At 41.9% G+C, this 12,584-nt stretch overlaps 2 protein-coding genes across 8 annotated transcripts in view; both read left to right on the top strand.

The window, feature by feature from the left end:
* Positions 1 to 5,656, top strand: part of ago4 (argonaute RISC component 4) — a 35,015-nt gene extending 29,359 nt beyond the window's left edge. For all 7 annotated transcript variants that reach the window (XM_079590953.1, XM_079590952.1, XM_079590951.1 and 4 more), the window contains one exon: positions 2,864 to 5,656. In XM_079590953.1, coding sequence (XP_079447079.1) covers positions 2,864 to 2,972 — 109 coding nt within the window. In that variant the 3' untranslated portion in view covers positions 2,973 to 5,656. The remainder of the gene's footprint in view (positions 1 to 2,863) is intronic.
* Positions 5,657 to 9,579: 3,923 nt separating this feature from the next.
* cldn35 (claudin 35) lies at positions 9,580 to 10,636 on the top strand (the record flags this gene model as incomplete). The annotated part of the gene is made up of 1 exon (XM_079590987.1): positions 9,580 to 10,636. One exon carries the CDS (start codon positions 9,580 to 9,582, stop codon positions 10,264 to 10,266), a length of 687 nt encoding a protein of 228 aa, XP_079447113.1. The 3' UTR covers positions 10,267 to 10,636.
* Positions 10,637 to 12,584: the final 1,948 nt, after the last annotated feature.

Raw genomic sequence — 12,584 nt, 5'->3', positions numbered from 1 at the left:
CGTGCAGGTAGCGGGGAAATAGTGCAACGACGTGCAGGTAGCGCGGAAATAGCGCAACGACGTGCAGGTAGCGCGGAAATAGTGCAACGACGTGCAGGTAGCGCGGAAATAGCGCAATGACGTGCAGGTAGCGGGGAAATAGCCCAATGACGTGGAAATAGCGCAACGACGTGCAGGTAGCGCGGAAATAGCGCAACGACGTGCAGGTAGCGGGGAAATAGCGCAATGACGTGGAAATAGCGCAATGACGTGCAGGTAGCGCGGAAATAGCGCAACGACGTGCAGGTAGCGCGGAAATAGTGCAACGACGTGCAGGTAGCGCGGAAATAGCGCAATGACGTGCAGGTAGCGGGGAAATAGCCCAATGACGTGGAAATAGCGCAACGACGTGCAGGTAGCGCGGAAATAGCGCAATGACGTGCAGGTAGCGGGGAAATAGCGCAATGACGTGGAAATAGCGCAATGACGTGCAGGTAGCGCGGAAATAGCGTAATGACGTAGAAATAGTCCGGAAATAGCATAGAAATAGCGTAATGACGTAGAAATAGCGTAATGACGTGGAAATAGCGTAATGGCGTGGAAATAGCGTAATGACGTGGAAATAGCGTAATGACGTGGAAATAGCGTAATGACGTAGAAATAGCGTCGGAATAGCGTAATGACCTAGAAATAGCGTAATGGCGTGGAAATAGCGTAATGACGTGGAAATAGCGTAATGACCTAGAAATAGCGTAATGGCGTGGAAATAGCGTAATGACGTGGAAATAGCGTAATGACGTGGAAATCACGTCCTCAAGGATGTCTTATCTCCTGCTCTTTTTTCTGTGTACACAAACAATATTTCATGCACCAGACATGGAATGATTCTTCTAAAATATGCAGATGATATGGCCTTAGTAGCCCACTTGTCTGATACGAAGGCGCTGTCTGACTACCATCAGACAGTCAACAATCTAGTCACAACTTTCCAAAACATTTATTTAGACCTCAATATCGCTAAAACAAAGGAGCTGTGCTGTCAGTGCAGGGAAACTAAAAATACACAAGATATGTTTGAACCCCTCAGCATTAATGGTCAGCCAGTCGAACAAGTTAATGTTTTTAAATACCTGGGGACAGAAATTGATACATCCATGTCCTTCTCACAACACGCAGATAGCGTGTATAAGAAAGCACAGCAGCGCTTACACCTGCTGAGGAAACTCAGAGATTTTAATGTGAGTAAGGACATTTTAACTAGAGTTTATCAGTCACTCATCGAATCCTTACTGACTTTTAACATTTCAGGCTGGTACAATGCCCTTACTGTCAAGCATAAAAGTAAACTGGCACGAATAATAAATCAGGCCAGCAAGATAATAGGCTCCCCGCAAACCCCACTAACAGAACTTCACACACGGTCAGTGTTAAGGATAGCCACGGTAATCGCACAAGACCCTACACATCCACTTAATCAATCATTTCAGTTATTGCCATCAGGTCGACGCTATAGAGTCCCACTTGCAAGGAAAAACGTTTACAAAAAATCATTTGTCCCCACGGCCATTGCTACACTGAACAGCCATCTATAGAACAAATCATGTTTTTGCAATTTGCACACTTGTGTTTTTAGAGCAAATCTGAGTATTGTTTTTGTATATGTCTTAAATGTTTTAATGTAATGAGCCTGTTTTGTCAAAGACAAATTTCTGTCACTTGTGACAGACAATAAAGTTTTTCTATCTATCTATCTATCTAAATAGCGTAATGACGTGGAAATAGCGTAATGACGTGGAAATAGCGTAATGACGTAGAAATAGCGTAATGGCGTAGAAATAGCGTAATGACATATAAATAGTGTAGAAATAGCGTAATGACGTGGAAATAGCGTAATGACGTGGAAATAGCGTAATGACGTGGAAATAGCGTAATGACGTGGAAATAGCGTAATGACGTGGAAATGGCGTAGAAATAGCGTAATGACCTAGAAATAGTGTAGAAATAGCGTAATGACGTAGAAATAGCGTAATGACGTAGAAATAGCGTAATGACGTAGAAATAGCGTAATGACGTGGACATAGCGTAGAAATAGCGTAATGGCGTAGAAATGGCGTAGAAATGGCGTAGAAATAGTGTAGAAATAGCGTAATGACGTAGAAATAGCGTAATGACGTGGAAATAGCGTAATGACGTGGAAATAGCGTAATGACGTAGAAATAGCGTAATGACGTGAAAATAGCGTAGAAATAGCGTAATGACGTGGAAATAGCGTAGAAATAGCGTAATGACGTGGAAATAGTGTAAAAATAGCGTAGAAATGGCTACGGAGAACAATGGCTACGAAAACTCTGTATATTCGCGCATGTTAAACAATCTCTCCCGGTTTGAAGCTTGTGGCATATAAACGCGGCCATCGACCCGATCACATGTTCAGCGCTCATGTAAACGCCACACTCGGACTCGAGCGGAGTGAATTCAGTCGCTCTGATACAGAAGTTGTGCATGTAAACGCAGCCGGTGGCGGAGGATAAAGGTCTGGCACACTGAGCCCGAAACTTTCGTATCCGCCGTTACGTATCCGTCAGTCGTGGCTCTCTTATTGTCAAAATGAAAATCATTCAAACCCGATCTGAATGTTTCTGATCTGACGGACGAAAGCCTCGGAGGCAATCGTGATTCTCACACACAGAGGACATTCAGTCGCATTTTATTTTTCCGACGTGCGGAAATTTCGGACTCGTGTGCAAGGACCTTTCCTCCCGCTGGAGCGACTGTGGGAACCCTTGTCCTGCAACATTACACACTGAAGATGATGAACATGGGAAAAATCACCATAGATCCTCTTTAATGCTTTCTCTCTCCCTCTCCCTCTCTCTCTCTGCAGTGCTGAAGGCAGTCACGTATCCGGACAGAGCAACGGCCGAGACCCGCAGGCGCTGGCCAAGGCGGTCCAGATCCACTATGACACCCAGCACACCATGTACTTCGCCTGACGCCGGCCAGCAGGAGGCGCTCTTCTACTCCTACTCTCTCTCTCTCTCTCTCTCTCTCTCTCTCTCTCTCTCTCTCTCTCTCTCTCTCTCTCTCCCCCCCCCCCCCCCCCCCCGTTTCTCTATCGCGGCGTCGTCTGCAGCCAATCAGTTCTGAAACTCATCCGTCAATCCAGGCGAAGTGTAGAGATATACGGCCTCGGAAGAACCAACCTGTACCAGCAGTCCTGCACTGAGGGGCTCCCGGCCTCCCGTGCACACAGAAAATAATCAATTTGAGCCATTTTTAACTTTTTTCCTTTTCTTGTTTTTGATTTTGAATGTTTTTAATTTGTAATATACACTGAGTGTGAGCAAACCTGCGCCATTGGTCAGGGCAGCTCTGGCTCTCTTAGCTAAGCTGGACTCTGTCTACTTTTACCTCAAGCCGCCATTGGCTGAATCTTGTCACATGTCTATTTGGGCGGGGCGGGGGCGGGGCTTGCATGTTGGGGGGGGTACTTGTTTTGTCTCCTTTTTATGGTCGTATTTGGACTCTCCTCTCAGTCTTTTACAAACGAGGTGACCTGGGTATACACACCCATTACCCGCTACCGTTGTGTGTGTGTGTGTGTGTGTGCGTGCGTGCGTGTGTGTGTGTGTGTGTGTGTGTGAGTGAGAGTTCATGTCTCATGGCAGGCCACTGAATTGTAAAGGGAAATCTAGGAGCGAACTGCTGTAAATGCCTCTTTTTTTTATATTAACACACACAAAGATATATTAAAAAAATATATAAATATTTACAACTCTATAAGCATATTCCACTCGATCTAACGGGCTTTCATAAGCTGATGGTTTTGTGTAGCAGTAGCATTAGCCGCGGGCGCACCGGGCGCGGTCCTGGTGCCGTTCTGCCCGCGGCGAGAGCGGAGCCGCATGTTCTGTTCGGATGGTTATTATTATTATTATTATTTTGCAGGGTTGAACGGTTTGGCCATTGCACAGTTACAGACTAGGCTCGCAACATACAGCACTCTCCCTTCTTTTATGCATTTATACATAAGATTCAAATCAGATTTGTAAGAGTTTAATATAAATGTTTTTTGTGGTAAACTTTAACAGTTGGTTAGAGTAGATATCCGTCGTTCCTGTCGTTTTAATGTCGATGTTGATCAGTTGTCTGAAAAAATCGGTCGCGTGACTAATTAGGAGGCGTTGTGTTTTTCTACCGCTTGATTTCTGGTGGCGGCGGCGGCGAGGCCCAGACGGCTTCGGTTCGTCCTTATCCATGTTTGGAAATGATCCGTTTGAGTTTCAACTCCACGAAAGTGACAAATCTTTTTAGGGAGGAGTTAGCGATGTTCAGCAGTTATATGAATTTTACACTTTAAGTGTGTTTATTACTTATCTGTGTGTGTGTGTGTGTGTGTATATGAACTTGAATCGATGATATGAACGTTCTCTTGCGTATTAAAGATAGGACACGTGCATGAAGACACAGGAGCCTGTGGTGTGAGGGTCTCGACGCGCACGCCTCGTCAGGAGGACGCTCTCCGAAAACCTTTTGTAATAAACCATCCGTAAAGCAGCAGGTTTGCTATGAATGAGTTTGAGCCCCGGCCTGTCGGCGCGTGAACGCTGGCCCGCGAGGACGAGGGATTGGGCGAGGGCGGCACATGCAATAATTGGGTTTAGGCGTCGGATGGGTTAGTCGAGGCTTCCAGAGAATACCGCGGTTGAGTCGTGTATGTCTGCGTCCTTTCAGGCGGTTCGCTAAATTGTTACATGACAGTTTCTATCATGATATCATTGCAAAGCAATATAACCCGAAATCCAGAACAATTTACAGCTGTAGTCGTCGTCGGTTGGACTCTTATTGCCGTTTGTTTATGTACTTATTTTGCTTGTATCAATCAGTGGGAATGTGCATATGGTGGACTAGCTCTTTTAGGCTATGTGGAAAATGTTCAAATTTAAACTGTGCTCGCCTGCATGCCAGAGTATTGTTATGAAATATTTATTATGGCGCTGATTTTTTTTTTTTTTTTTTTTTTTTTAATGCGTAAATCAAATACAGTGAGACTGTTTGGAGTAGCGGTGATTTTTAAAGTTTTCTCTGTAAATGTCAGTGACTCTGAGGGACCGATGCGGGGCTGAAGGGGCGAGGACTCCGGTCTTTGCGAGCTCGAACCCAAACGAGGTACTTTCTTCAATCGCCGGGCCGCTAAGACGGACCGCCTCGCCCTTTCCTTCAGGCTCCCTGTCTGTTCTGTGGCGCCGCCCTGGTGGCTCCTCCACACTTCTCTCTGAGGAAGAATTACCTCTCGTTTTGTTTTTAAGCCATTCTCTGCCCCGATTTAAAGAGAGCATGATTTTTTTTTTAATTCCTATTTGATATATATGGCTTTGTTATTTGAGAAACGTGTATTGTAATTTAATTTTTTTGTTTCTATTACTGGTGTGTAGCTTTTTTGTGCGGTTGTATTCTCGTGTTCTGAGCTGTGTGATGTCCGATGGCAAGAGCGGGCACGTTTCCTCTGCCGGGGAACGCCTGTAGCTTCTCCACTCGACTGCCCGTCAGTTGCTGTATTGCTTTGTGACATTTTAAAAAAATCTCCCCTCCTTTTTTCTTTTTTTTTTTAGCCTGCAGGGAATATTTGTGTTATTGTGCAAAGTAATAAATTGGTATTTTATGCCTATAACACACACCTATGTGTCCTGTCATTATTGAAGTTAGCCTACTTACTTTTTTGTGCATCAGTGTGTATAGTACAGTTGATTTAAAAGACTTTTTCCAAAAATATATTGATTTCCAAGCCACTAGATGGCATTGCCTGCTAATATCTAGAGCTTAATGTTGTGATGAGCACTATCCAGAGTAAAGGGGGTTCTTTAAGTACAAATTATTTTCTTATGCTATAGACCAACATTACAATAAAGTGTTGCTGAATTTAAACCGTGTCCTTGTTACAAATGTCACACATACTGAAGTAATAACAGTAAACTTGTAACAAATTTACTTTTATTACTACAGTACATGTAATAAATGTAACAAGTTTACTGTAATTAAAGTAAATTTGTTATTACTTCAAAAATGTACTGTATTAATAACAGTAATCCTAAGTTCAACCCTATGAGTAATGTAACACATTTACTTTTATGCTACAGTACATGTAACAAATGTAACAAGTTTACTGTAAAGTAAATTTGTTATTACTTCAAAAATGTTCTGTATTAATAACAGTAATCCTAAGTTCAACCCTATGAGTAATGTAACAAGTTTACTGTAATTACTATGGTACATGTAACAAGTTTACTGTAATTACTATGGTACATGTAACACATTTACTTTTATTGCTACAGTACATGTAACAAATGTAACAAGTTTACTGTAATTACTATGGTAAATTGTAACCTGTTTACTGTAATTACTATGGTACATGTAACAAATTTACTTGTATTACTACAGTACATGTACGTTAGTAATTACAGTAAACTTGTTACATTACAATTACTGTAGTAATAAAAGTACATTTGTTACATATACCATAGTAATTACAGTAAACTTGTTGTAACGGGTTACATGTACCATAGTAATTACAGTAAACTTGTTACCATATTAATTTTACAGTAAACAAGTTACATTTGTTACATGTACTTTAGTAATAAAAGTAAATGTTACATGTACCATAGTAATTACAGTAAACTTGTTACCATAGTACATAATGTAACAAGTTTACTGTAATTCCTATGGTACATGTAGCAAGTTTACTGTAGTAATAACAGTAAATCCTTAGTTTAACCCTATAGTGAGTTTAACCCTATAGTGAGTTTAACCCTATAGTGAGTTTAACCCTATAGTGAGTTTAACCCTATAGTGAGTTTAACCCTATAAGTACATGTTAAGTACTATTTCTCAAATGTTTACAGGTGAAAAAAGAGAATATGGTGCAAAAGTTCATTTATTTCAGTAATTCAACTTAAAAGGTGAAACTAATATATTATATTGACTCATTACATGCAAAGTGAGATATTTCAAGCCTTTATTAGTTATAATTTTGATGATTTATGGCTTACAGCTTATGAAAACCTTTTCACAATATTCAAATTTTTCGAGTTTCACCTGTAATTACACTATCAAGGACACCTTAAAATAAAGTGTAACCTTATATTCTGAAGATCATATTCTTTATTTCCCCTGTATGGTAAAGAGCAGCTTGGACGTTCTGATTTAAACTGGTTTTGTGAAGAAAGTAAGTCATAAAGCTATGAAATGAGGATTTTAGTGTTCCCGGTGTCCTTCGAGGATTGCACTCTGTGTGCAGAGACGGATATCTCCAGATCCGCTGTTGATGATATTACCGCGCTCACGTTTCTTTATTGCACAGCTTGCCGGCTCCAAAGCTGCATGCTTGTGTGATTGCTCACCCACACCAGAGCTTCTCTGTGGGCCGGCACTCTTGTTTTGTGTCCGCGCGCTCGTTCCCCGTGTCCTGTGCTGTTGTCATGACCACTGTTGCCAAGGAGAGCCAGAGAAAGGAAACTTAAACCAGGGATCTTGTACCCATAATATTTAATTCATCACCACAGACGCTAACGTCTGCACATGGAGCCGGACGAAACCAGGGCGAAATTACACCGTTTATTAGTCTCTTTAATACAATGTTAAAATGCAAGTTGGTCTCACAAAAATACAAACTCTAATTCCTCTTTAAATCACCTTGCAAGGAAACCTGCTGTAATTGGTTCATTTGTACCTTTGTAAAAATTTCACAGACAAGGGAATTCAACATCAACGCTGTTATACTTCTTTTGAGTGAAATATGTCCATCACTTGGTTAGCTAGCACTCGTTTGCACTGGCCTTCAAAAGGCTTGAGCATATTGTCGATGGCCCATTGATTGTCTTTGTGTTAATTGATTCGCTCGCCCTCCCTCCCTCTCTCCCTCTCTCTCTCCGTCTGCCTTTATCCCTCATCCACTGCTTTCCTTTCAGGTTGAGAGTGGCTGTGTTTCCAAACCGGCACACTTGAATCACCTGTTGGGGTTATCGGCCGCCCAATAGGCGACCGCCTCTCTGAACGCAACCGACCAACCTGTGAAGGTTTTGTTGCTGGGAGGACTCGCTTTTGTCTTTGCACAAGTGGCCCGAAGCACAGCACCCTTTTGTGTGTGCTCCCCAAAAGAGCAGTAAAGCCAACGTTAATTCAACGTAAAGATCTTGAAAAAGGACAGCGTCTTCACTCCTCAACGGCTTCTATCCTATCAGGTGTAATGCACTTTTCAAACAAAACTGTTGGATAGTTTACAGAGGACTCTGCCATGTGACGTTTGTTGGGTCCTTGGAAGTAATGCATCTTTGACAGACACGTCACGGTATCAAATTCAATCGGCGTGACCCATTTGGGAAAGGCAACACCGGACTGGGTGGCAACAGAGACGCATGTCCCTGCGATAAGAGTGGATCTTTCTTTACTGAGAAGACTTCACAGTGGTGCCAGACCGGCTTCTGCCCTCCGGACGGGACTCTCAGTGAAGTTTGATCAATCCCATGTATGCGAGTTGAGACGAGTGGCAGCAGTGCGCCGAGTTCTTCAATTATTCATCGCTTCAAAAAAAAGACCAGGCGAAAGTGAACCAGTCTGAGAGACCAGAAGACGGACCAGAACGAAGCTTTGCCCTGAGAAAACTGAAAGACAAAACTGGCAAGACCGAGACGGATTGGCAAACGTGACCGGCTAGAATAACGTTGAACAAAATGTTGCTTTGAGAAATAACTAATTGCTCGTTGGTGAACGTGATCTAAAGACGGATTAAAATAAAATGTTGCTCTGAGATATTTGAGACGACACTGGCAAGGAGCTTTCAAGGAGGACTGAGTGACGCATCTGGCTGAGGATTGGCAAACTGGGACACAATTTTGCATTGAGAAATTTGAGACGAAACTGGCAAGGAACTTTTGTTGAGGAGTCGGACTGAGTGATTGGCTGAGGATTGGCAAACGTGATCCAAAGACGGACTAAAACAAAATTTTGCATTGAGAAACTTGAGAGATTTTTCAAGGAGGGCTGAGCGACACTTCTTGCTGAGGATTGGCAAACTGGCCTAACATTTTGCATTGAGTAATTTGAGACAAATTTGGCGAGGAACCTTCTAGGATTGGCAAAGTGACCCAGAGACGAACTAAAACAAAATTGTGCATTGAGAAAGTTGAGACGAATCTGGCGAGAAACCTTCTAGGATTGGCAAAGTGACCCAAAGACGCAATAAAACAAAATTTTGCATTGAGGAATTTGAGACAAATCTGGCGAGGAACCTTCGAGGATTGGCAAAGTGACCCAAAGACGAACTAAAACTAAATTTTGCATTGAGAAAGTTGAGACGAATCTGGCGAGGAACCTTCTAGGATTGGCAAAGTGACCCAAAGACGAACTAAAACTAAATTTTGCATTGAGAAACTTGAGAGATTTTTCGAGGAGGACTGAGCGACGCTTCTTGCTGAGGATTGGCGATCGTGCCGACCTCTGTGGCCAAGTAGGGCTGAGGCAATTATCCATAGTAGGAGCACCTGCGGCGTAAAGGTGTCGTCGAGGTTGTGGCCCGAGGAGGCGTGGTACTCAGAGGGTGGAGAGATGGTGAACACAGGTATGCAGTTGATCAGCTTCACCTGTGCTGTGACCGGTTGGGTGATGGCCATCGCAGTGACCGCGCTCCCCCAGTGGAAGGTCACGGCCTTCATCGGCAGCAACATCTTGACCTCGGAGATTGTTTGGCAGGGGATCTGGATGAACTGCATCTACCAGACCACCGGCCACATGCAGTGCAAGACCTACGACTCCATGCTGGCTCTCCCGCCCGACATCCAGGCGGCGCGGGCGCTCATGTGCATCGCTATCTTCCTGGGCTGGTTATCCTGCACCGTGTCTTGCTGTGGAATGAAGTGCACCACGTGCGCCGGGGATGATCGGCACGCTAAGGCGGGTATCGCGCTGTCCGGCGGGGTGCTCTTCATCCTCACGGGCCTGTGCGTTCTAGTCCCGGTGTCTTGGACTGCTAACAGTGTGGTGCAAGACTTCTACAACCCCAACGTCCCCCTCCAGCACAAGCGGGAGCTGGGTCAGGCCATCTACCTGGGCTGGGCGTCGGCGGTGATTCTCATGATCAGCGGGGCGGTTCTGAGCAGCACTTGTCCACACATGGAGAGAGGAGGGTATAGACGCGGGTACATGGGTCGGAGCTTTGCAAACTCCAGGCCTTCTGCTCCCGATCTGCCCAAAACTATCACCACCAGCACCCTTCCTCTGAAGGAGTACGTATGATGGATGATGGAGAGAGATTAAGGCGTAACGGGGACAATAATTAAAGATGCACTCAGTTCTTTCTTTGTTTTTGTTTCAATGGACGGATGCATTTTGTGGCAATTGAAGTCCAATCATTTATCTACTCTGTTTCTTCGCTCCTTGTGTTTGGTAATTCGGACGCATGATGCTGTTGACTTAATATGCATATTGTTATTCTGCTGGGTTTGCTTTTGTTTAAAGGCACTTTTATGTTTAGGTTTGTAAAGCTTTATATTTAAAGTCCCCCTGTAGTCAATCAATCAACAATGGCCTTATAATATCTTGAATGTAACTCGACACCCTTGCCTCATTTAGTATGCGCGGTTCTATGAATATGCAAATGAGCCCCGCCTCCACTCACTCACTCACTCCGAGATCCACTGGTGGACGATCACACGTTGATCTGATTGGTCAAGGTAGTGTGTGACGTCAGAAACACCAGCGATTTCAAACCGTGTTTTTGAGACTGTCTTTGGTTCACTGCAGTTTTAAGCAGAAAATACTCGGCAATGCTGTCCACTTATGAACTTACACATGTGTGTGTTAAAGCAGATTAATAACTCCACATACACACATAAACTACAGTAAAAGCTGGATTTTCACCACAGGCAAATATCTGTATATCAAGTGGCACCAAAATGCAATTGCAATCCAATTGGATCAACCAATGCTACAAGTTTGGAGTGGGATTATCAGTTTGTCTGAGCAATGGTAAACTTTTTTTTTTTTTTTTTTTTTTGCAATTCTGTTTGATGACACTTTTACCTTTTAAAACTGTAGCTTTAAAATATGTAATTTCTGCACCACTAACAAAAATGAAAGTGAAAAACAAAAAAGTGCCTCATTTTTACCTGAACTGAATTATAAGTCACAGTGAGATCTCAACATGTCAGTCTCATTAAGGGTGAGTGTGCATCATTTTACAAGTCAAATGCATTATTAATTCCTCTAGGAGTGAAACTTTTTACCGTGGGGAAGCGTACTGAGTGCACCTTTAATTAAAGGCGGTGTAGTAGAGCGAGATCATAGTGTTTAGCAGTGGGTCCGAGAAACATTCCCCTTCCCTGTGTGTCTCTCTGCATATACTGGTGTTTATTCAGGGACTGTCCTGTTTATGAGTACTTTATTTAGATTTTAATTTGACTTTAGTCTGGGGAACATATTCACTAATAACTACGACTTTTGCCTCAAACTCGTAATTACTGCTTATTAATAGTTAGTAAGGTAGTTGTTAAGTTTAGGTATTGGGTGATTAAGAAGAATATGATCATGCAGAATAAGGCATTAATATGTGCTTTATAAGTACTAATAAACAGCCGATATCTTAGTAATATGCATGATAATAAACAACTAGTTAATAGTGAGAATTGGTCCCCAAACTTAAGTGTTAATTGGTTTTTAAATTGGTTTTTAGACCAATAGTATTATCTGTGGGCGAGCTGAACTCTGTTCATTGTGCAGTGTTTGTTTCTGATGTAAATTGTCATTAATTTTGTGTTTTGCAGGCAAATGTCGACTCAACGCTGTGTGCACTGTGGTTTCTCTCTTTATTGAAAATGTGTGTGTTTGAAACATTTTAGGAATAAAAAGGATGTGTGATGTGATCTTCAATAACAACAGTGCAATAATTTTATTAATGTAAAGAATTAAACGCATTAAATAATCCTCTGGTGCTCTTCACCAAAAAAGTTAAAGTAAAAAAAAATACTTTTTCTTTTTAAGAATTTTTTACTTCATAGGAATGGTATGAAATTTGGTTTAAAAAAAACACAAAAAAAACTTGTGCACATGATTTGAAAAGGGAAATGGTCCTGGAAATTGTTTATGATCCAAAAAAAATATTTTATCTAGTTTCATATCAAACCCACTTTTTGAGATATCAACCTCAAATTTGGAACACAGCTTGTTTAGATTTATGGCTTTGATTTTCTCACAGTTTTAGAGTAAAACTTGTTTTGGAAAATATATATTTCAAAATAGTATTTTTTAGCATTTTTCTTTACAATAAATGTAAAATTGTATAACTTTTTTTAAAGTTCACTTTTCAAAACTTCATCAATAATCTGCCAAGTTTCTTCTTTAAAAAGAGATCAAACTTCAGTCTGTCGCTCCAAAGCGTTCAAGATTTAAGAATTTAACTTGAAAATATTCAAATGCTCAAAGTGATTAAATGTATTATAACTACTGCATACATATATTTTAGTACCATAAAAAATTCCCTAAAAAGACAAAATATTAAATAAAAAACTAAAATATAGTACAATCATTTCAATGAAATAAAATGAAGAACAGTACCA

This window comes from Phoxinus phoxinus (assembly GCF_949152265.1).
Source record: "Phoxinus phoxinus genome assembly, chromosome: 19".
Lineage (NCBI taxonomy): Eukaryota > Metazoa > Chordata > Actinopteri > Cypriniformes > Leuciscidae > Phoxinus > Phoxinus phoxinus.
Note: the sequence above shows the minus strand (reverse complement) of the source record. Positions and strands in the feature narration are given on the sequence as shown.